The sequence below is a fragment of the Antedon mediterranea genome, chromosome 7 (genome assembly GCF_964355755.1).
Source record: "Antedon mediterranea chromosome 7, ecAntMedi1.1, whole genome shotgun sequence".
Taxonomy (NCBI): domain Eukaryota; kingdom Metazoa; phylum Echinodermata; class Crinoidea; order Comatulida; family Antedonidae; genus Antedon; species Antedon mediterranea.
The window spans coordinates 27,669,664-27,694,191 of NC_092676.1; the positions used below are offsets into that span (position 1 = coordinate 27,669,664).

The 24,528-nt window shown below is 34.5% G+C and overlaps 4 protein-coding genes across 7 annotated transcripts; 3 read left to right on the forward strand and 1 right to left on the reverse strand.

Moving 5' to 3' along the window:
• Window positions 1-2,022: 2,022 nt before the first annotated feature.
• On the reverse strand, window positions 2,023-9,602 carry LOC140054706 (centrosomal protein 43-like). 2 transcript variants are annotated; one of them, XM_072099781.1, is made up of 14 exons: window positions 9,494-9,602; window positions 9,124-9,232; window positions 8,802-8,890; window positions 8,166-8,324; window positions 7,868-7,885; window positions 7,147-7,203; window positions 6,885-6,955; window positions 6,724-6,785; window positions 6,428-6,567; window positions 6,022-6,179; window positions 5,769-5,935; window positions 4,914-5,043; window positions 3,192-3,339; window positions 2,023-2,718 (listed from the first exon to the last, which is right to left on the reverse strand). In XM_072099781.1, the coding sequence occupies exons 1-14, from the start codon at window positions 9,572-9,574 to the stop codon at window positions 2,629-2,631; spliced, it is 1,479 nt and encodes a 492-aa protein (XP_071955882.1). In that variant the 5' UTR covers window positions 9,575-9,602; the 3' UTR covers window positions 2,023-2,628. The 2 variants fall into 2 exon arrangements, with proteins under 2 accessions (XP_071955882.1, XP_071955883.1); XM_072099782.1 differs by lacking the exon at window positions 7,868-7,885.
• A 90-nt stretch (window positions 9,603-9,692) lies between these two features.
• On the forward strand, window positions 9,693-13,638 carry LOC140054707 (N-acetylglucosamine-1-phosphodiester alpha-N-acetylglucosaminidase-like). 3 transcript variants are annotated; one of them, XM_072099783.1, is made up of 8 exons: window positions 9,693-9,867; window positions 10,205-10,286; window positions 10,823-11,290; window positions 11,460-11,596; window positions 11,900-12,002; window positions 12,306-12,434; window positions 12,944-13,105; window positions 13,342-13,638. In XM_072099783.1, exons 2-7 carry the CDS (start codon window positions 10,222-10,224, stop codon window positions 13,092-13,094), a joined length of 1,053 nt encoding a protein of 350 aa, XP_071955884.1. In that variant the 5' UTR covers window positions 9,693-9,867; window positions 10,205-10,221; the 3' UTR covers window positions 13,095-13,105; window positions 13,342-13,638. The 3 variants fall into 3 exon arrangements, with proteins under 3 accessions (XP_071955884.1, XP_071955885.1, XP_071955886.1); XM_072099784.1 differs by having other exon boundaries at window positions 9,693-9,851; XM_072099785.1 differs by lacking the exon at window positions 9,693-9,867 and adding an exon at window positions 10,017-10,037.
• Window positions 13,639-14,436: 798 nt separating this feature from the next.
• LOC140055579 (ectonucleotide pyrophosphatase/phosphodiesterase family member 5-like) lies at window positions 14,437-18,758 on the forward strand. Its single transcript, XM_072100916.1, has 3 exons — window positions 14,437-15,793; window positions 16,859-17,053; window positions 18,397-18,758. The coding sequence occupies exons 1-3, from the start codon at window positions 14,965-14,967 to the stop codon at window positions 18,756-18,758; spliced, it is 1,386 nt and encodes a 461-aa protein (XP_071957017.1). The 5' UTR covers window positions 14,437-14,964.
• A 342-nt stretch (window positions 18,759-19,100) lies between these two features.
• LOC140054747 (ectonucleotide pyrophosphatase/phosphodiesterase family member 5-like) lies at window positions 19,101-24,152 on the forward strand. Its single transcript, XM_072099825.1, has 4 exons — window positions 19,101-20,040; window positions 20,585-20,782; window positions 21,591-21,914; window positions 22,482-24,152. The coding sequence occupies exons 1-4, from the start codon at window positions 19,194-19,196 to the stop codon at window positions 22,685-22,687; spliced, it is 1,575 nt and encodes a 524-aa protein (XP_071955926.1). The 5' UTR covers window positions 19,101-19,193; the 3' UTR covers window positions 22,688-24,152.
• Window positions 24,153-24,528: the final 376 nt, after the last annotated feature.

The window sequence follows — 24,528 nt, forward strand, 5'->3', positions numbered from 1 at the left end:
TTATGTCAAAAAATAAAAGGGCTGGTTACTATAGCATAATTGACATGCGCAGAACCCATTATTGGACTCTGCGCATGTTTATTATGGTATAGTAACCATTTTTGTCAAAAAATAAAAGGGTCGAAAATTGCCTATTTTTCCTAAATGTCCATGTACTATAGTACAGGGATTTTTTTCAGAAAATGGTCAAATTTCGACCTTTTTATTTTTCGATAAAACTGGTTACTATAGCATAATTGACATGCGCAGAGCCCATTATTCGACTCTGCGCATGTTTATTATGCTGTAGTAACCATTTATGTCAAAAAATAAAAGGGCTGGTTACTATAGCATAATTGAAATGCGCAGAACCCATTATTCGACTCTGCGCATGTTTATTATGCTATAGTAACCATTTATGTCAAAAAATAAAAGGGTCGAAAATTGCCTATTTTTCGAAAATTTCCCTGTACTATAGTACAGGGATTTTTTTCAGAAAATGGCCAAATTTCGACCTTTTTATTTTTCGATAAAACTGGTTACTATAGCATAATTGACATGCGCAGAGCCCATTATTCGACAATGCGCATGTTTATTATGCTGTAGTAACCATTTATGTCAAAAAATAAAAGGGCTGGTTACTATAGCATAATTGACATGCGCAGAACCCATTATTCGACTCTGCGCATGTTTATTATGCTATAGTAACCATTTATGTCAAAAAATAAAAGGGTCGAAAATTGCCTATTTTTCGAAAATGTCCATGTACTATAGTACAGGGATTTTTTCAGAAAATGGCAAAATTTCGACCTTTTTATTTTTCGATAAAACTAGTTACTATAGCATAATTGACATGCGCAGAGCCCATTATTCGACTCTGCGCATGTTTATTATGCTGTAGTAACCATTTATGTCAACAAATAAAAGGGCTGGTTACTATAGCATAATTGAAATGCGCAGAACCCATTATTCTACTCTGCGCATGTTTATTATGCTATAGTAACCATTTATGTCAAAAAATTAAAGGACTGGTTACTATAGCATAATTGACATGCGCAGAACCCATTATTCGACTCTGCGCATGTTTATTATGCTATAGTAACCATTTTTGTCAAAAAATAAAAGGGTCGAAAATTGCCTATTTTTCGAAAATTTCCATGTACTATAGTACAGGGATTTTTTCAGAAAATGGACAAATTTCGACCTTTTTATTTTTCGATACTGTAAAACTGGTTACTGTAGCATAATTGACATGCGCAGAACCCATTATTCGACTCTGCGCATGTTTATTATGCTGTAGTAACCATTTATGTCAAAAAATAAAAGGGCTGGTTACTATAGCATAACTGACATGCGCAAACCCATTATTCGACTCTGCGCATGTTTATTATGCTATAGTAACCATTTATGTCAAAAAATAAAAGGGTCGAAAATTGCCTATTTTTCGAAAATTTCCCTGTACTGTAGTACAGGGATTTTTTCAGAAAATGGCCAAATTTCGACCTTTTTATTTTTCGATAAAACTGGTTACTATAGCATAATTGACATGCGCAGAGCCCATTATTCGACTCTGCGCATGTTTATTATGCTGTAGTAACCATTTATGTCAAAAAATAAAAGGGCTGGTTACTATAGCATAATTGACATGCGCAGAGCCCATTATTCGACTCTGCGCATGTTTATTATGCTGTAGTAACCATTTATGTCAAAAAATAAAAGGGTCAAAAATTGGCAATTTTTCAACAATTTCCAAAATGACCAACATATCGACTTTTTCAAATTCAATTATTATGCAATAATATTGCCATATATGCGCATATATTGCGTTACAATCAAATTATAGAGTCATAGTAACCAGTTTTGTCGAAAACTAAAAAGGTGAAAATGTGGTCATTTTTCTAAAATGGCCAAAATATTAACTTTTATAATATTGAGGTAACATGTGCAGTACACATTTTGTGCGTCTACACATGCCAATTTATGATTTAGGAATCAGTTATGTTGTAAAATAAAAGGGTAAAAATGTTTCATTACCGTATGGTGTATTTATAAACTCTGTTTAATTTCAATAATATATACACAGAAACAGTAAGGCTATACATATATACAAATCAATAAAATAAAAACAAAATTTACCAAGCAAGCAACATCCTACAATCATTAAACTAAAAACATCATTTGAATAAAAATAAACAATTACGTACAGAAACAAAATAAGTGCGGTGGTTTTATGTACCCCGTCCGCATGATCATGTATGTTATCACCCAAACATACCCTACACTAAATTCATGTTTAATGCTTTGTTCACACTATCAAACTTGTATGTGTCTCTTGTATGGAGAAAAACAATTTGTATTTGCTTGGTTCTATTGTACCCTTAAACTTTTGCTTTGTTGCATTAACTAGGAATAAATGCACGATGCTTTCCAAAATAGATAAGCGTGGTTCCCACTAGCGACGCAACGCAAGGACGTAACGCAACGGAAGTGAATTGACCAATCACAAGCGATGGCTTATTCGCTTGTGATTGCTAACTGTCTATAACTTCGCTTGTCATTGGTTAAAACGCTTGCGTTGCGTTTACGTTCTAGTGGGAACCAAGCTTTAGATATGATAGAAAAGTATAATAGACAAAACTATATTTATTGTCAAGTAGTGAATTGGACATCTTCCATGTAGTCAAAGTTTCCTCCCTGACTCAACTGGGATGCGGTTCGATCTGCTGTTAAATCATCAAACTAAAACAAAAACATAGGTATTACTTACTTTAAAGATATCTATGGACCAGTGGGTCAACCCGCCTAGTGTGGACCAGTAGGCCAACTCTCCTAGTATGGACCACTAGGTCAACTCGCCTAAGGGTGTGTGGTGCAGTTGGACGTTCAACTACTGGTTAGATCAAGACAACTTTGCCCTGATTACTAGCTGCATTATGGGAGTATGTTTCCATACATGTTTGATCTAAAAAAATTACTGGGGTAATAATGTTCAGCGCTTTGAGGTTTCACAACATTAGGCGCTATATAAATCCAGGATATTATTATTATATTATTACTCTCCTAGTACCCACTGGTCCCTAGCATACTAAAGAGCTTGTGCAACCCATCATTTGTGTATAGTTATCCATATCTGAATACGTATATTATGTTAATTTGTAGCAATATCCTTATTACATATTAATGCACACAATTTAATAACAATAATAACTTACCTTTTCCTGACTGCTATTAAAAAAGTCAATATCGTCGCCCGATACATCTTCTGGTACCTCTAAGTCCTCAATGATACTGTTCGCCTCGGAGCTTTTGTAGCTTCTAGGACCTCCATGACTTTGTGACTGACTTCGGCTACCTTGAGAGCTAAGTCCAAAAAATCACACAATTACTTCTTAAGGCACAGACGAGTAATGGTAAGTGTAAAACAATGTAGCTTGTTCCACATAGAATCTGTATCTATCCTGAGCGGAAATCTCCCATCCGCTCTGTGTTGTGTGCAAATGGTCATAAGAAATATAAAATAGATTATATATTTTAATTATCAAAAACCGCCCATCCGCTCCGTGTTGTGTGTAAATGGTCATAAGAAATATAAAATAGATTATATATTTTAATTATCAAAAACCGCCCATCCGCTCCGTGTTGTGTGTAAATGGTCATAAGGAATATAAAATAGATTCTATATTTTAATTATCAAAAACCGCCCATCCGCTCCGTGTTGTGTGTAAATGGTCATAAGAAATATAAAATAGATTCTATATTTTAATTATCAAAAACCGCCCATCCGCTCCGTGTTGTGTGTAAATGGTCATAAGAAATATAAAATAGATTCTATATTTTAATTATCAAAAACCGCCCATCCGCTCCGTGTTGTGTGTAAATGGTCATAAGAAATATAAAATAGATTCTATATTTTAATTATCAAAAACCGCCCATCCGCTCCGTGTTGTGTGTAAATGGTCATAAGAAATATAAAATAGATTCTATATTTTAATTATCAAAAACCGCCCATCCACTCCCTGTTGTGTGTAAATGGTCATAAGAAATATAAAATAGATTATATATTTTAATTATCAAAAACCGCCCATCCACTCCGTGTTGTGTGTTAATGGTCATAAGGAATATAAAATAGATTCTATATTTTAATTATCAAAAACCGCCCATCCACTCCCTGTTGTGTGTAAATGGTCATAAGAAATATAAAATAGATTATATATTTTAACTATCAAAAACCGCCCATCCACTCCGTGTTGTGTGTTAATGGTCATAAGAAATATAAAATAGATTCTATATTTTAATTATCAAAAACCGCCCATCCACTCCGTGTTGTGTGTAAATGGTCATAAGGAATATAAAATAGATTCTATATTTTAATTATCAAAAACCGCCCATCCGCTCCGTGTTGTGTGTAAATGGTCATAAGAAATATAAAATAGATTCTATATTTTAATTATCAAAAACCGCCCATCCACTCCGTGTTGTGTGTAAATGGTCATAAGGAATATAAAATAGATTCTATATTTTAATTATCAAAAACCGCCCATCCGCTCCGTGTTGTGTGTAAATGGTCATAAGAAATATAAAATAGATTCTATATTTTAATTATCAAAAACCGCCCATCCACTCCGTGTTGTGTGTAAATGGTCATAAGGAATATAAAATAGATTCTATATTTTAATTATCAAAAACCGCCCATCCGCTCCGTGTTGTGTGTAAATGGTCATAAGGAATATAACATAACTATATTTTTATTATTGTTACCGCTCGTTTGTCTAGATTGGCCTTCAAAGTATGTATAGAAAGAATATTACAGTATTTAACATTTCACAGATTTCAATTAACAGAATTGTTTTCCCTATTTCTACAAATTGGTAGATGATGTAATGGAACTCCACACAATGCCAAGTGGATGAGTGAGAGATAAAATTGCAAATTACCTTTGAAAATCATCTTCATAATCGTCGTCATCATAATCTTCTTCATGTGAATCGTCTTTACTTGTGTAACTAAGTTTACCAATCTCTTTATTGATATCATCAAGATCTTTCCAATCTTGACTGGATGCACCTACAATAAATTTTGAGGCATAGAAATTTAGATCTAAAGTTGCGAAAACACACCTAGCATGACAATAAGTATTCCTAATGTATGACTGTCACTAACCTAATGAAAGCACTCAGAAACTGAGTGAAGTACTTGGCAAAATATTTCCACAGAGGGCGATATTTTCAGCCAATGTTAAAAGAATACAAATTTTCTTTTTTAATCAAGGTACCAAAGTCTAGGACTCTCTCATCTTCTCCTATTCTATCCGACACTATTGAGTAAAAAGTGCGATTTAAGTAAAGTACTACTCCTCCATTATTTGGTTTAGTATTGAGCTGGGATTTGGCATGAATATACTACAGGACTCTCTGTCCTCAAAGCTATAGAGCCGGATATTTAAATTTCAAATCGGATGCAGCCATATGACGTCTCGAAGATGGTACCATATAAACTATTTGATGTGTATATGACGTCACATCACGTCTTAAGTTATGACGTCATTACAGCTTCTTTTGCTGTACCCCGAGTATCGCACATTTGTGCTTGTTTTTACTTGTGAAGTTATTAATGAACTGATTTTCTTGAAATTCAATAGGCATGTAAGTATATACCTATTTACACCAAAAAATTCAGAATGAAAATTTCTAAATTGTAGGTGCTAACAAACCAACAAAGCAAGTACTATACTTGGAAAAATTCTATTTTGACAAGTAATATGGTAATAATAACAAATAAAGAAACATTACCTTTGTTTGCCCCTAATCCAGGTAATGGAGGAGCCCCTGTCAAGGAGCCCATACCACTGCCACCAATAGGAGGAGCATTGCCAAGAGAGGATAGTCCATTTGCTTTAGAGGTGGGGCTAGTTGCTGGTGATAATGGGGGACTGTTTTTCTTCTTGGGTTTAGGAATACTGTGGAAAATAAATAAGAAAATGTTTATTTAAAATTCTGAAAAAAGAGGTTGGGACTGCAGGAAATCCATGAGCACTTGCCTTACCTGGTGGGTTTAGAATGTCTAGGAGAGGTGTCAAAAAATGAGTCATCATCATCATCACTTCCAAGACTTGCGCCAGATAGGGATCTAGATTTGGAACCGTTAAACCTTTGACCTGTTATGCCATCATTTCGGTCGGTGGTGTCCTTAAATTCATCATCCTTTTAAAGAAATAAGATAATATTCTAAATAAAGCTCTAATCAGTGTTAAATTAAAGTCAAACGAAGTAAAATTAAGTTAAAATATACTTAAGTCAAACTAAGTTAAAATATACTTAAGTCAAACTAAGTTAAAATATACTTAAGTCAAACTAAGTTAAAATATACTTAAGTCAAACTAAGTTAAAATTTACTTAAGTCAAACTAAGTTAAAATATACTTAAGTCAAACTAAGTTAAAATTTACTCACAAAATGGCCTGTCTTTATTGAACCAATAGCAGATTTTGGTTGAGATCCTGTTAAGATATCAGACACATCATGTGCAACTACACTCTTACAATGAATGAACAGTCGTTTGTACATCCCTAAAAACTCTTCAAAATCTATACCTACAAAAATAATATCAAAATAAATAAGAAAATAGATAATATAGTAATAAATACAAATTCTATAAACAATTATGATAGAAAACAATTATAACATCTACAAGAAATTAAACCAACATTTTAAAAATTAAATTAGCACTAAATTAATGTTGTATTTACCACTACTGAAATCCTGGTCAACCGATTTAAACTCATCATTTACATATCTTTCTAACATATTCCTGGGAAAAAAAAGAAGAAAATGTCAATCCGCTGAAACATGTTCAGATTAAATTAAAATTTGTTAGCGAGATTTATTGATTTATTTGTTTACAACTTACCGGTGAAAATGAGGAAATATGTCTACAAAAAGGCTTCTTAATTCATCTTTATCTATAATACCATTTTTATCCTAAAAAAATTATACAAAATAACAAATAATACAAAGATATTGAAATGCTAAAATATTAATTGATGGAAATACTTTTTGCTTTTGGGAATGTTTTGTGGCCAATAAATTGTATGCATATAATTAATAATCAAAAATACAAATAAAGAAAAAACTCAGTTTTTAAAAAACATTCAAATTAATGTTATAATTACCATATCATAATTATCAAATTTGATCCTTGCATCTGATATCTGTTTTGATGTCAAATCCTAAGGACGATAAAATAAAGCATAGTATGAAATTGTTTTTATTGCTTTTTTGTGTAGAAATTCTATAAAATCCCAATTTTGGACGGGGAAAACCACACTTTTCTTGAGGTTCCAAATTCTTTTTTATAAGAATCTAAGAATACCAGAATCTCTAGAGAACCAGACATATTAAGACTGCCCAAGGGTGGGAGGGGAGTGGGTGTGGCAGGGGAGGGGGGTGTGGGAGGGGAGTGGAAGAGTGTTAGTTATTGACAATAATTTTCATGCAATGTATAGTATATGTGTGATTTATATCGTGCATTAGACAAACTATAAACAGTGATACTTGAATCATAACGTGTATGCTATATATAAAATGCACTATATCTCAATCCAATAGCATATTACTGATGAATTACAGTGGAGTAAACAACACAAAGGGTCTAATGGAAAAGCACTTTCACTATATTCAAACAACCACAAATGATATAATTGGAAATGAAAAAAAAAAAAAAATCATGAAAAATGAATCATTCTTTTTTAGCATTACATATCTAAGAATATCAGCATTTCTAGGAAACCATGCGGTATTTAAACCCCAAATGATAATAATTAAAAATGGAAAAAAAAACAATGAAAAACGAATCAGATTTATTGATACATGTAAATGATAATACCATATTACCTTAGGTAGAACGATTTCCTATGAACATTAATAAAAAAAAAGTAATAGTGAAAAGAAAAATTCTGGAAAAAATAAATCATGTTTTTCATTTATTTCAAAGTTTATATTACAGTATTATTAATCGAATAAATGCCCCACTTTGAATAAAGACCTACCCCAAATAAACACCCCACTTTAAATAAAAACCTACTCCGAATAAAGGCCTCCCTCGAATAAACGCCCCTGAACAATCTAGGGCGTAATTTTAATAAATACGGTAGTTGTAAAAGTAAAGGCATAGTAGTGGATATAAACTCACCTTGGTATTTGTGCTTTCTCCTTTAGCTCTAGTTGGGTTGTCTCCACCTCCAGATACTTTCCTTAACAACTCACATATTAAAGGTCGAGGTCTACTCTTTTCACTATCTTTAATATTCAGTTCTTTTGCTAAGTTTTCTCTGCCTTCATATTTGTCCGACTGAAAAGTAAATAAAATACAGAATTGTTTTTAAATCAAACAACATGTTTCAAAAAATATATATAGATATATTGTCCCCCTAAAAAAATATTTAAAAAAAATGTTATTGTTGAATATGTCATTTTAATATATCACATATGGTAGTTTATTCACTTTGACCAAAAATTGGATCGAAAAAAAAAATTGTTTACCTGTTTAAAATGTAATTTAAAACAAAACATACCTAAATGGTTTTTTGTTACAATTAACAGTTTTGTTTGTCTTTTCATAAGTGAAATAATTATTTGTTTGGATTTTTTTTCCTACAGAACAATTGAATACATTTTTTGAAACTGCAAAATGGCCTATTCAAAGGCTAATTTTATTAATATTCATTTTTCATGTTTTGGGTGAAGAATACATCTTTAAATGTTTGAGATGCTGAGGGTAATAAAGACTGTAACGTATTGCAAGAATATGATATACAATGGTACTTACAAAATTTGTCTCTGGATTAAATACGGCCACGGTAAAATCAAGGTTGAAGTAATCAAGGAATTCATAAACAAGAGCAGCAGTTGTTTGGCCTAAAAAAGCACGACATTTATAATAAAATTTAAATGAAAAATATTTAATACAGATCAACTTTGTAGCTGAAAAAAAAATAGAATTAGGCCTATTAGTATTATTAGTTTGGTATCAGGCCTTTTGGGTATACAGTACGCTAGCCTAGTATACCATGCCTACTGGTATTTGCAATCATGTTTTATTAATAATTATATTATTATTGTATTTATTAATATTAGGACTAGGCCTATACCTTCTTTTGACGAAAGAAATGTCTTTAATTCTTGGTTAACAAAAGGAGTCTTGTTGTGAACCTTATCTTGTTCTTCCAAAGCAAGGAACACACTAGCTCGTATTTCTGCCTAAATGTAAAAAAAAAAGATAAATTATATGTTAAATGCAATTACAATTGATAACGGATACATTCAAAATCTAATTATCGATTTACACAGTACGAACTGTCCAGGAATATGACAGCAGTGAGAGTAATCCATCTTGAATACGTTGTCATGATGCTCCTTTTCTACGCCTAGCCTACAGTTACACCTTGTGTCATAGACAATTGACCATTATATCACAATAATACACACATTAACTACAATCCGACCTAAAATATATGTTACCCTTATTTTGCCCAAAACACCATTGTTTTCCAATGTTTGGGCAACCAAATCTCTCAATTCCGTATCTTCGTCGGCAGACATTTTGAATCGACAAAAGAAACTAAAAAGGAAATTAATTTGATCTGCTGCCCACTTGCGGTTAGTATTATCAAGCGTATTTTCAGTATTATAGCCGGGTATTATTGGATCTAGTAAAAAAAATTATATATTGTACTAGAACTATTATTGTATTGTAACATCTTACAACAATGACTAAATGCATACTGAGCAGGCGGACACGCTTAATGAATACTTGCCTGGTTAGTTGTATTGTCGTAAGCCTACATTCACCGACCTGAAGGCAAGAGGCAAGGAAAAGGTAAATACTGCACATTGTAAGTACCGTAATGGTAAATGGTATAGTGAGATTCGAACCTTGCACGTATGTGTAGATAAGACTTCAGCGATTAAAAGTTAGATTTTAACGAATGAAACGAAACATTGATGTGTCGAGGCCGGTCACGTATTTTTTTAATTAAAATGTGGTGTGAAGTTTGATTAAATTGTAAGTACCGTAATTGTAAATGGTATAGTGAGATTCGAACTTTGCACGTATGTGTAGATAAGACTTCAACGATTAAAAGTTAGATTTTAACGAATGAAACGAAACATTGATGTGTCGAGGCCGGTCACGTATTCTTTTAATTAAAATGTTATTACATTTCTCTATAGTATTACGTCACCGTCAGATGGATAGCAGATTCGTTGTATTATATATATTTTGTTGCTACGTCAGGTGTACAGATGATATAGGGTAGGTATACTATCTATCAGTATGTGACAAAAAATTGTGATGTGCCCATATATGGACATGATGATGTCATATCACTACCATATTTGGGCATATCACTACCATATTTGGGCATATCACTACCATATTGGGGAACTTTTTTTGTCAAACTAGTTTGATAGTGTAGACAGAGATTTAGTCCTTTATTCGTTTCTTATTCTTCGACACGCACGAAGTGAGACAGACAGATCATAAAAGTGATGCGTTCGATAGTGACGATACATGCGCGCGTACTTGTGAGTGATTCTTCCTGGCAGCTAATTCTTTACCATGTGGACCTTTTTTTAGAACTTTGTCCACTAAAGATCTGTCTACACTATCAAAATTCAAAAAATTAAATGTGGCCATATAATGGACATGATGTCATATCAATACCATATTAAGGCATATTACTACCACATATTATTACACTTTTCCTGTCAAACTAGTTTGAAAGTGTAGACAGAGAGCTTAACGCACGTATAATCTATTATTCAATCTCTCATTTTTATATTATATAGGGTTGTTCAAACTATAAATTACGTAGGTCGGACGTTACCATCTAGTAACCAAACCATGCCTCAGTGTTCGAAAAAAAAGTCAACCTCATCATACATATTGTTGCCGTCACATGGCATGACCAGCAACATCACCCATCCAATAACTAAGACAAGATACTTCACTAAAGACTTCTCCAACAACGGTACTCGTACTTGCTATGGACGTGTAGCATTCGTGAATAACCCACTCCATACGTTATCCGTATTGGAACCACTAGAACAGGACGGTTGCAAGAATAGAAAAAGAGCGACCGTTGTAGAATCCTCCAAACAGAAGAGTTGTTTTGTGGCTGTAAATGGCGGTTTTTATGTCCCAGAAACCAATGAGTGCTTGGGAAATATTGTAAGTGATGGACGACTGGTCAAGATGACCCCTGGACTACGAAACGTACACTTTGGTATCAGACAAGATGGATCGCTTCTATTCGGGTAATTTTCCCGCTCTTTCATTTTGTTTGTCAGAAACATTCATTAACATGTTTTTGACACATGCGTGGGCGTGCGCGCTTTTATCCATATCATTGTTTGAATGCGCACACAACAATGTGTCATTGAAATATTAATATAAAATATTGATAATGTTAATGTAAATTTGTAGGTATTTATCGACAGAAGAAATAGAAAATACAAGAAATCCTTTCGTGCAATTAATTAGCGGAATTGGCTGGCTATTGAGGAATGGGACCGTGTACTTAGAAGAAAGCAAGAGAATAGAATGCGATTCAGAATGGTCGGGTGAGTTGAGGCCAACTCTCAGCAGACAACGTTGTACGACGAGGGCCGACAACGAGTCGGCTCGTCGGAAGAAAAGTAAACGTGTTTAAAGTTCTTCCGACGACCTAATACCTACGCCCGAGGTATCTCAAGACGACTCGTCTCGTCGGGATTCAGTACCGACGAGTCAAGACGTTTCATCAAGCCTCGTTGTACGACGCTGTTTAAGTCGGCCTTTAGAAGTAACAAAACCATTGACACAAAGTTTCTACGTACTTCTGCAATATCAAAACTTATTTTACTAATAAGCTTGTTTTGTTTCAGCAAAAGAAATTTTTGGGTCAAAATCTGGACGAACAGTTATAGGCAGTGATGTGGATGGGAGGGTTGTGATCGTACAAGTTGACGGAAAGACACACGTATCTGGGTAATTCATCACCATACTCATCGTAATTAAAAGGTTTATCGCAAATAGCGTGCGCAACGCATAATGAGGAGGATTTGGAAGCAAGCGTCACGACGCGTACGTACATTGTTGTTTGTACGTACGCGTCGTGACGGTTACTCCCAAACCCTTCCCAACATGCATTGTGCGTTGAATTTCTTGCGAAATCAAGCTATTTGCGATAAACCATCATATCATTATAATTATCCGTAGCTAGGCCTATCGTCCCGCCTTCCTTTCTAACCTCAGGCCAAAAACTAAGCCAATACATTTAATTATTAACAGGGTGACGCTAAAGGAAATGGCAAACTTCCTAATAGAACTTGGATTGGTGAATGCTATTAATATAGATGGAGGGGGATCGTCAACGTGCGTCATCAACGGAACAGTCGTAAACAATCCGCCAGATAAATGGTTTATATAAAGCTTGGTTCCCACTAAAGACGTAGACGCAACGCAAGCGAGTTGACCAATGACAAGCGACTGTTCAAATAATCCATCGATGTTGTGATTGATCAAATCACTATACGTTGCGTTACGTCTTTGCGTAGCACCTCTGGTGGGAACCAAGCCTAATCCTATAATTATAAGATAAACATTAGGGCCTAAAGTTTGGTTCCCACTAGGACGCAACGCAAATACGTAGACGCAACGCAAACACGTTGACCAATAGCTAACTGTCTATATTGCTAACTGTCTATAACTTCGCTTGTCATTGGTTAAAAACGCTTGCGTTGCGTTTACGTCCTTGCGTTACGTTCTAGTGGGAACCAAGCATTACCATCAAACAATCAATTTTATGATAGAGCCCCTCCTTTCGGAATAAACCATATTTAGAGGACACGACCTTTAAATAAGGGACACTTTGTTGGGTCCCGAAGGTGTCCTCTTATTAGAGGTTCTACTGTATTTCTCATTTTCAGTTCCGATCAGCAATATAACTGCATCCGTCCAGTATCAACGATCATCTGTGCGCATGCTCCACGATCTCTTCCATCTCAATGCAGCCATGATAGTGACCACTATATACGAGATGTACGCCATTGCCAGGGCAACAATGTATGGAAGCCATGATAATACAAATGGTAAGAATGCTAAGAAACGGTTTTTAAAACTTGGTTCTCACTAGAACGCAACGCAAAGACGTATCTACCAGTCACAAGAGGCAGCTCCGATGGTTGATCGCATCGATTGGTTATAATTACTTGCTGTTCGTGTAGTTACGCCATTGCGCTGCGTCGAACTGAAAAACCAAACTGTAATTATAATTTATCACGTTATAATATACATTTAAATATAATTTAATGTATTGTTCTTATAGATACATGTCTACCAGCAGCTGATTGCAATCTACAATATATTACGCTGTTACAATAATACTGATACATGTGTCGCACATATGATGACGCTGTATCATAGGAGTTGTCTGATACTGTATAACAAACAATGACTCGATAAGCTTTGATATAAAAAGGTTATGTGACACCATAAATACATCTGGTACAAAACATATATACGTGGTACACCAGAATAAATAAAATGTCAAGCTATCTAGAATAACGATTCATAAAATGTATTAATAAAATATAATGTAATATTATTATTGTAATAAATTGTTTAAAAGGAAAAATTGATTATAATTATGTGAAAACTGTTTTTACATACGAGTTCCTAGTGGTGGTCAATATAGTTCTTATTTTAAGCAATATTGACCACCTATTTCTGTGTCATCTCTCCAACCAAGCTCACAATAGACACAATAATGCAGCCGGCCATTAACACCGTAAAGACAAATGGCTGGGGCACAGGAAGGGTCGCCATAGGCAGCAATCGATAAGATATAGTAAACATCGATATACAATATTCAACATCAATAAAATTCCGTATAATTGCGTTAAACGCGATTCTAAACCGTAACAAAAAATAAGCTTTACTGTACAATATGTACAGAATAAATTATGCATAATATAAACACATTTAAATCCATAACATTATAGGACAAAGGCGAAACGCCAAGCTCATCGATTGTTTCCAGGGTTTCATTGCTAGAAATGAACATCAAATTATAATTATCTTGAAACTTATAATGTGATTCATTCATTCATTCATTCATTTTACTTACACAAAGCAAAATTCAAAGTATGTTGGCAAAAATGAATCAAATTAATAGTCAATGCCTTGTATCTGGAGAAACTCAAATAAGCACAGAGAGCTTTAAGACAGGTTTCGCCATGATGATGATGTGACCATATGCATGGACATGATGATGTCATATTACTACCATATTTGGGCATATCACTACCATATTTGGGCATATCACTACCATATATTTGAGCATCACACTATATTTTGTCAAACTAGTTTGATAGTGCAGAGCTTTAGGCCCTGCTGTAGATCCCATCTCATAAGAACATATGGAAAAGTAAGCCCGGGTAAAGTGGTCGCAATATCCAACACGATTGAAAACATTACAATAGATTATTAGAGTATGACTATGATCCAATAGAATAATTAGAATGCAGTTATCATGAATTCTAGGGGCCGTACTCCCCGCCCCCTCTGCCAAAGCCTATTGTGGATTTAAACAAAAACCATCACTGTATGATTTATCATGCCGTCTGTTTTTAGATAAAGAAAGATACGGTTCCGTATTCATACTTCTAAAAACTAAAGGTACCGTACCTTTAGTTTTTTTAGAAGTATACGGTACCGTATCTTTAGCCATAACGTTGTTTTTTAGACAACCTTTGCCGCGTCGGCTATTATAGAACCGAGCAATTAAACTAGACCTACAATATTATATTGAAAGGCTCGGTAATCGTTAGTGCGGCACTGGCAATATTGGTATATCAGTACAGTATAATAGGATAGTCTGATTGTGCTTTCTCAACGATACCACCATTTCAGCTATTTCTTGCGTGAGTTTCGTACATTTTTGCTACCTATGTTTCAGCTGTTTTGTGGGTTGGTATTCTGCCTGGTATGTTTACCTTGTTGCACCATTGGTTCTGCTTCAGCAGATAGTAGTCGGGTCCTGTTGGTTTCTTTGGATGGGTTCCGAGCAGACTATTTAGACAAGGCGGATTTACCAAACTTTCGTCTGCTAAAATCTGACGGTGTACGAGCTAAATATACCATCAATGCTTTCATTACAAAAACACTGTCTAACCACTACACTATAGTAACTGGACTGTATCAGGAGAGTCACGGGATAGTAGGCAACAACATGTACGATCCGGTATGGGATGAACACTTCAATCTTGGACACCCAAGTTATTTAGATCAGAAATGGTGGAATAGCGGCGAACCAATCTGGATCACTAATCAAAACAACTTTGGAAAAAGCGCGGTAATAAACTGGCCAGGTTCTTTTATCAACATACGTAATGAATACCCTACCTACTATCTACCAACGTACGATGAATCGATACCGTTACGTAAACGAATAGACTGGATTGTTAAACATTTCCAAGACGATGACGTCAATCTGGGGATATTATACCATCATGAACCGGATCCAACTGGACATAAGTTTGGTCCAAATTCTCCAGAATTAATCGAATGTCTAAAGAGCCTTGATGACGACATAGGTTACTTGGTAGACCAGATGAAGAGGACTGGTTTGTATGACACAACCAATATCATTATCACGTCTGATCACGGGATGGCAGACGTTTCCATAGAACAAATAATTGAACTGGATAAACTCATAGATTCAAGTCTATATAATGCTGACAACAATAATCCTATAATTGGTATTTGGCCAAAAGACGGTAAGTATTCGTTGAAAATTTGGTTGATTTTATGGAGCATTGGTCCAGACATACTCGTTTTTTCCTGGTTTATTTAACAATAGCACTTTATTTCTTTTTACAATTGTGATAAACCGTGCATAGAGACTATTGTTTGCGCTATACAAATTTAAAACCATTAAATTTACAATCGGAGTGACACTACACATTTTGTTGATTTTATTATTTAATTACAAAACTAATAATTAGGAATGAGGGTACATTTATTGTGTAACTATCATTATAGTTGTTATAAAATTTAATGTGACTGAATAAACAATGTGACCGTCTGTAAAAGCTAAGCTTTTAATTTAACACGGTAATAATAATAATGATATCTCTTTTTTGACTCCATAATGAGCGAGTCATATGGCCGAGCGGTTAAGGCAGGGGCGCCGTTTATCGTACCTAAAGAGCCAACAACAACATCGGCAAGGGTTCGAGGCCGACTCGCTCCTAGTTCTGGTGGTGGAACAAGTCTTCTCGGATAAGGACTATAAACCGTAGGTCCAGTGTACACAGTTATAACCTGTGTGTACTTTAAAGAACCCAGTTCATTATTCGAAAAAGAGTAGGGGGTTACCCCGGTGAACTGGTTCACACAATAGCCTCTGTATCAGGGGGATTACCACCTATCTGATAGGACAGTGATTAATTCACTATTGGTAATCCTTGGCCACAGTGCCTAAAGACATAAAATAAAATAAAATAAAAAAAATAAATAATGGAGTCGAAACATCCATCTTTTTAGGGCGTTATTTTTTTAATTTTTAATTAACTAATTAGTATAATTATTATAGAATAATTTTAATTATAGCAAATGTGAAATAAAACCGTATAAATTAATTAATTAAACCATTTAACAATTCTGAATGTTATGCCTGATGTGTTTTCTACTATTTTTGCCTTATAAGTGTTTTATATTTCTTGTATGCCCTGCACATGCTTGGTTCCCCAAGCTGTGACCTAAGATGTTTGTTACATTCTTGTTCTTGTGTTTTTTTTTATTTGAAATAAACGATTACATATTGATTTTATTCAATTTAGAAGATGAAGATAAGATATACAATATATTAAAGAGTGCTAGTGATCACATGCACGTGTATAAAAAGGATGAAATCCCGTCAGATTTCCATTATCAAGCAAACAGACGAATTGCTCCCATTTTGCTCGTTGCTAAGGAAGGCTGGATGATCTACCAGAACTTTACAGCTGTGTTTCCAACGTTAGAACATAGAAAAGGTAAGCAATTGAATGTAAGCATGGATCTAAGTTTAGTTCCCCGCAAATGTAGGCAAATGTAGGCAGGTATTGAATTGAACACACATCAATTATAGTAATTTCCATTAATGTAGGCCTACTACAATAATACTCAGCAGCACATAACACCATCATAGCATACGGGTACCGCTACGGTACGGTATATTTTCGCGCGAATTAATCCGAGGGATAAAATAAACCAGGCAATCTAACAACCAGGTGCTGAGCTCCGGCGATCGGGCCGGCGATCAAATAGTGATTGCAAAAAGAGCCTTAAAGCTTGGTTCCCACTAGAGACGCAACACAAGGACGTAACGCAACGTGAGTGAGTTGACCAATCACAAGCGATGGATTATTCGAACTTTCGCTTGTCATTGGTCAACACGCTTGCGTTGCGTTTACGTCCTTGCGTCCGCGCACCACGGAGAATATGTACATAGTACAGTACTGTTGGTAGTGTCGCAGCTAGACATAAGATCAAAGGACTGTTACGAGTTCCTATCTTGGCAATGTGAGCTCAGTGTCCTGTTAATAGATTGAGGAACATGGAGGTTTACTTGATTGAACCAACTTTGCTGCCGGATGTTTCATACACGCGAGGTATTTAATACGACTCGTTTTGCTGTTAGCTGTTAAATCCTCTTTTCTTTGACAAAGGGCAATTGTTACAAAGTAGTACTATGCAGATTTCGTTCAAGTTATTTCAATTTATATGGTAATACCTGAAATAAAAGACCTAAAATATTCTAATCTGCTACACAATGTAGAGAGCAAATAACGTTCTTCACAATTGTGTTTGGTGGGTTAACGGACTACATTTTGTATGATTCAAAAGACACAATAAAAGAATTTTTATTTTAGACATCAGAACGTATTACATGTACTATTTTTATTATTTATTATTAATTAGAAAATACCTTCCTTTGCTCGAAAAACCTCCATGGAAAACATAATCCCTCGAGAAAAAAATCTATCGTCGGAGGAGGAGGATCTCAAATAATATATTACACGTACCTCCAATTAGGCAAAAATGTGTGTGCGTTTTGTTTGATATTAATGTGATACACTCGAGTGTGCTCTCGAGACTTTTAACCTCAAATTTTGAAGTTATGTTATTTTATTTTGTTACAATATGCCTATAAGAACGTTTGTAGGCCTATAACAACATACAGTAATCACATTACTAAGTTATATTATAACATAATAATGTTTTAGTCCCGACGAAAGAATAGTGTATTCCGAAAGGTTGGCGCTTTCATTGAGATCTAACCACTGATTTTTTCAGTTATTTGCCTTTAGATTAAAAATCGTTTGTTTTATTTCAGATTTTAACGTAGGGGAGCACGGTTTCGACAATAGACTCGAAGTAATGCATCCGATGTTTATAGCGCATGGTCCTGTTTTCAATCAGTACCAACCGGACGCGGATCCATTCCACACTGTTGACATCTATCCACTTATATGTTACATATTGGGAATACCAGAATCTCCAAATAACGGATCCCTTAGCCGTGTTTCTCATATATTAAAGCCAAATATGGGTTTATGGTGGATTACAAATACAGTTTTTAGTGCAATATCAACAGAATTGTTATTGCTGACATTAAACATTCCAATTCTTTTTCTTTTTTGGAAAATGAATGTGTTTCAAATTAGAAATGTATTTAATAAATTAGTATTAAAATAAACACAATGTTTCATTTTTGATAATTTCTGTAAAAAGAAATGTGTGCGCGCGCGCGAGCAATACGTTTGATATTATGTGACACGCAAGGACAAGATACTTTTGTCTATGAAACATTAGGCAGACTTTTACCCTCAAGTTTCGAAATTTATGCGAATTCATTTGTTAAAATAGGCCTACAAGAACATTCTGGTGGTGGTGACCTTTTAGCTGATGGCATTACGCCCTCTATATCGTTGCACAAAGTGTAGAGTACTGCCAAACAAACTGAAAATTAGAATCCCGCCCTCTTTCGGCTGGTCGCGTGTCATTGTTGTTGTGTTATGTTATGATGAAATGGTTTGGGGATTTTATTTTTCGGACTGATATCTAGGCCTATCTCCATTTAGTTTATTAACAGTAGTTATTTTATATAGGTATTTTACGGTGACTATCAGTATGTTTTACAGTATTTGGCTTAGCCGAATTGTTTCGATTAGTGCTTGTTTTCTAGGCCTGGCAAAGTTCGTTATATCTGTGCCCACGACACAGGCTGAAAATCGAGTTCTTTTGATATCTCTGGATGGGTTCCGTGCGGACTATTTAGACAAGACAGATTTGCCTAACTTTCAAAGACTAATATCGGACGGTGTGAGGGCTAAGTTTACTTTCGATGCGTTTATTACTAAAACATTTCCCAATCATTACACGATTGTTACTGGACTGTATGAAGAAAGCCATGGGATTGTAGGAAATAAAATGTACGATCCGGTATGGAATGAGCACTTTCAACTAGGAAAACCAAGTTCTTTAGAACCGAAATGGTGGAATAACGGCGAACCAGTCTGGATCACCAACCAAAATAGTTTAGGACAAAGCGCAGTTATTAATTGGCCGGCTTCGGATGTTAAAATACGTGATCAATTTCCAACATATTATTTGCCAAAATATAACGATTCGATACCGTTTAATGACCGCGTAGATTGGGTCTTACGCCACTTTGTTGAGGATGATGTAAATCTTGGTATTCTTTACTTTCATGAGCCTGACCGTACCGGTCATATGTACGGACCGAACTCTCCAGAAATGATACAAATGTTGCAGATTCTCGATAAAAATATTGGTTACCTTATCGATGAAATGGAGATTAACAACTTGTACGACACTATGAACATCATTATTACGTCAGATCATGGAATGGCGGACGTGTCGGTTGAACGAGTAATTGAGCTGGACAAGTTTGTCAACTCTAGTTTGTATGAATATGACAATAACACTCCGGTAATAGGAATATGGCCTAACAAAGGTAAATTTTAGTGCAGCAGGAATTTTCACAAGACGAAATGGGTGGTGCCATCAAAAGATATCACCCTACCCATCTCTTTCCAGTACAACAGGGAAACCCTAAACATTAGTAGTAAAAATAAATATTAAAAAGTAGTTTATTTTAGTTAACAAAGGGGTGGGTGAGAGGGGAGGAGCGGGTGGTGGAGGTGCGCCTCTATATAGACACTACTATACTGGATGTGCCCCTGAACAGCATATATTTATGCTACAATGCCATTCATTAAAAGCCATTTTTTAAATTTAAATGATTGAAACCCAATAGACCGTCTATGGAATCCTATTCTTTACTGGTACTATCAGTAAACCTGCTTATAATCCTAGCTTCTAAACCACACAGCACGATGCTTAAACATTATTTTCATTTTAGAATATTATCAGCTCATGATACTGACGGCCATATACCACCAGTATAGTTATGTTGATATATTAATTACACGGCTCTATGACATAGCTGAATTACTGTATTGCAGTTAAAATATATTATCTTGTTTTTTAATGTGTAGAAGAAGACGACAACGTAATATACAATGCTTTGAAGAATGTAAGTGAACACATGAATGTGTACAGAAAAGATGAAATTCCACAAGTATTTCATTACCATGACAACAGAAGAATCGCACCAATCCTACTTGTTGCCAAAGAAGGATGGAGCATTTTTCAAAATTTAACTGAAACGTTCCCCAATTGGAATGACACAAAACGTAAGTTGGAACCTCAGTTACATTTGTTGTACTAAACAAGTAACACATTTGCCTTGCACAGTAAGGCTATGTTTACACCGATAGAGTGGAAAAATTGGGTTTCATGTTAATGTATTGTCCCCCTGAAAAATTTATAATTAGAATACATTTTTTTGTTGTATATGCCATTTGAATGTCACATAATAGATGAAAAAAAAAATTATTTACCTAAAAAAACTAATTTAAAGCAAAAAATATTCAAATTGGCTGCCAGCCAATGAATTTATTTTGTCATTTGATTGTCAAGTTTTCTACGGAAGTGATTGACTTTATTAAAACTACAAATTGGCCTATCAAAGTCTGATTTATTTAATTAATCTTTTAATCTTAATTTTTCATGTTTTTGGGGAACGATACATCTTTAAAGAATAAGCATAATACTAACACACACTGCATTCCGTACAGATGTTATCCGGTGCACGGATTCTGAGCGATGAATCTGAGAACCATTTATTAAAAATATTTTTTACAGATTTTTCCCTCAAACAACATTTTTGTTTCCGTGAAATATCATGATTACTGTGTGTCATAAATGAAACTGAAACTACAATTAAAGCTATTGATTCTCCTGTCAAAAGTCAATTTTAACAATCAAAATTTAAATGAACTTCAACACCATTGGAACTTAATATTTAAATTATTAATCATAATTTAGAATGTTTAATTATAATGAAACACACATGATAGGGTTAAGAGATGTATTATGATTTTGGCTCAATATTTTTCTTTCTTTTGAGTCGCATATTTTGCTCTTGTTTATATTAACTAGACTTCAAAGGAGCACATGGATATGACAACAGGCTAGAGGTGATGCATCCCGTCTTCGTAGCTCACGGCCCTCTCTTCAATCGCAACCAGTCGCAAGCTGCTCCATTCTATAACGTCGACATCTACCCACTTATGTGCTACATGCTGGGCATACAACCATCCCCTAACAATGGATCTTTTGCCCGGATATCCCATATTTTGAATCTGAATCCCACAGAGTTTCCGACAGAAAATAGTACAGATGTGTTTGAACCGTCAATGCCCGTAGTGGTACCGACATCTGGCGGCCAAGACGGCACTCCACTCTCTATATCTGCTATTGTTGGTGTGTACATGTCATTTCTTTTCACTTTGTTTTTTTCTAAATACCAATTTTAGCTCCATTTTTTTTCTCCAAAATGTTATAACAAAGCACCCATTCCAGTAATATTCAGAGTAATGTACTACAGTCAACTCTCCTAAACTCCTGTAAATTCTCCCAAAATCAGACTTTTCTTGAGGTCCAAAATTAATTTCTAACATTAGAAACACATTCCAAATACAAGACTTTCCGGGAAAACCAGACATACAGTATTGTATTGGGCCAGCCCACAGGTGTCAGGTATTGGAAGAGTTGACTAAATCATATTACATTTAGTTACTCAAATACATTAATAGCTTTCAAAATAAATTTGATATAGTTAACAAAAATCTACCATCTGTCCATATGAATGATAAAGTATAACCCCATATTTGGAACACCCCCCATTCAGGGGACACTTTGTATGGTTCTTAATAGGAGTTTTACTGTATACAATTATATTACATTGCTTGTCATTTTCATTCATTCATTGCATAAGTTCATTTCATTTTTTTAACCATCAAAAATTTTCATTCCTGTAATCATTCACAGCTCTGAGTGCCGCTTTTGGAGTCGGACTTCTCTCTGCGGTTATTTTTACCGCTATGTGCGTAAAACAACGAACATACCGCCAAGCGCCGTGTAATTACAAACCGATAATAGACACGTCACTCGACATGTACGAACAAGAAGACAACGATATCAACCAGGTTATTATCCAAACGCCCGATCAACCAATTGAAGGCAGATTACCTTAATGCAATGGATTAACATGTTTAACTAGGATTTATTGGTAATGGATTAGTAAAGGTGGATTAACCTAACAAATACATAGATTTTTTTAAAAGTGCAAAAATAACAACTACTAACTGTACCCACCACCATATTTAAACTTATTGTTTATATTATCAATTAAAAAATGAAATTAGGCACTGGATGGCTTTGGGGTTATTGTAATATTTATCATTCCGCTAGCTACATGCGATGCTGTCGATATTTTAATAGCATATTTAACACAATTGCTTTCTACTAATTGTTTATCTTATTTAGTACAGTACTTTTTGATTTCTTTCTTTATTCATCCAAAAAATACATAAACATTATAATATAAAACATTAAAAATAATTGGATAAAAAGGAAGAAAAGAATGCAACTTCATGCCTATCTAGCTCTACTCCCTGTATAACTAAAAGATTTCAATTTTATTCAAATCAAACCGCATTATGATAGAATTTAATTACTAATAAAAACTACTGCATACCCATAGGTATTTATATATATATATTTATTACTGATTAACTTGATAATTTAATAACTAACCATACAGTATGAAACACCATCAGAAGGTTGGGATAATCAATGTACTGTTTTTTACCAAAAATGTCTTTTTTGTGCAAATGTATGGTACTATAAACTAAATTTTGATAAACCAAAACTGTTATCTTTTTATTATATTATTTTTACTTTAAATTACCAGCGACATATGATTTCTAAATATTTAGATCTAGATATCTAGATTTATGTTATATTTTCTATGCAATCTTAAGCTCTGTCTACACTATCAAACTAGTTTGAAAAATATGGTAGTGCTATGCCCAAATATGGTAGTGATAAGACATCATCATGTCCATATATGGCCAAATCAAATTTTGTTGTCACATACAGTTTGATAGTGTAGACAAAGCTTTAGGCAAATTTTATATTTTAATATCATTTAGTAGAATTTTCTTATTTTTGCCATGTGGTCTTTTCGATATAAGATGCACTTTAAAAAATAAAATGACATAATACTTTTATTTTCAAACATAATCTATAAATATTATATGCTGGTTGTTTTTGGCCTCTTGTAAGGTTTTATTCATTTCCGAAAATTATATTGTGTATTACATAAAAGTATAGTAAAGCGACCAAAACAAAATATAGATTTTATCATTTAATCTGAATTATATTATACATATTCATAACCTGTGAAGAGTGAAATTATTGTAATTTCACTCTTGCCTGGTCAAAACAGTAGAATCCATATTCTATGGACCAAAAAAATAGGGATTGGTTGTAGTGTTTAAATATTTAATTTACGGGAAAGGGTTGACTGAATATGGTTTCCCAAAGTAGAGGTTCTGTAAGTAAATAAAAAGTTGTATATTTAATTAAGCTAATGTTGAACTGTATGTTTTGGATATAATATAATTAAATTTATTTTGCATTTCAAAATAAAAAACTCTTTAATTTTGTTAACGACGTCGTGCAACCAGAACGACAACGATGTCGCGCAACAACCACGACGTCGCGCAACCGCAACGACAACGCGCAACCACAACGATGCCACGACGGCGTTGCCGACATCTCGGCAATGGCAACTTATTTGGAATCGAACATCACAAACGGCATTTCATTCATACGATGTGCGCTAATATCCCTCACCCGGTACAACTCGTATCTGGAAACTAAAGCCTGTTTTCCTGTCGATGTTATTCTACGCTATCGTTAACAATAATCGGCGATCTTCCACGTAAACATTTACATGTTAACGATTTACAGGAAAAGGTACTTGCTATCGTTATCATTTCAACTTGATCGTTTTCAAACGATCGTCGTT

Bases quoted from the DNA above. Each gene is read 5' to 3' on its own strand.
- LOC140054706 (XM_072099781.1), bottom strand. From the start codon at position 9,574: ATGTCTGCCGACGAAGATACGGAATTGAGAGATTTGGTTGCCCAAACA. The intron at 8,325-8,801 runs GTAAGTACCATT...TTTACTTTTCAG, and splicing joins TTAATCCAGAGACAAATTTT to TCGGACAAATATGAAGGCAG. The intron at 6,786-6,884 runs GTAAGTTGTAAA...TTTTTTTCCCAG, and splicing joins ATATTTCCTCATTTTCACCG to GAATATGTTAGAAAGATATG.
- LOC140054707 (XM_072099783.1), top strand. From the start codon at position 10,222: ATGGATAGCAGATTCGTTGTATTATATATATTTTGTTGCTACGTCAGG. The intron at 10,287-10,822 runs GTAGGTATACTA...TATATTATATAG, and splicing joins AGGTGTACAGATGATATAGG to GGTTGTTCAAACTATAAATT. The intron at 12,435-12,943 runs GTTTATATAAAG...TCTCATTTTCAG, and splicing joins AACAATCCGCCAGATAAATG to TTCCGATCAGCAATATAACT.
- LOC140055579 (XM_072100916.1), top strand. From the start codon at position 14,965: ATGTTTCAGCTGTTTTGTGGGTTGGTATTCTGCCTGGTATGTTTACCT. The intron at 15,794-16,858 runs GTAAGTATTCGT...TATTCAATTTAG, and splicing joins TGGTATTTGGCCAAAAGACG to AAGATGAAGATAAGATATAC. The intron at 17,054-18,396 runs GTAAGCAATTGA...GTTTTATTTCAG, and splicing joins AACGTTAGAACATAGAAAAG to ATTTTAACGTAGGGGAGCAC.
- LOC140054747 (XM_072099825.1), top strand. From the start codon at position 19,194: ATGTTTTACAGTATTTGGCTTAGCCGAATTGTTTCGATTAGTGCTTGT. The intron at 20,041-20,584 runs GTAAATTTTAGT...TTTAATGTGTAG, and splicing joins AGGAATATGGCCTAACAAAG to AAGAAGACGACAACGTAATA. The intron at 20,783-21,590 runs GTAAGTTGGAAC...TATATTAACTAG, and splicing joins CAATTGGAATGACACAAAAC to ACTTCAAAGGAGCACATGGA.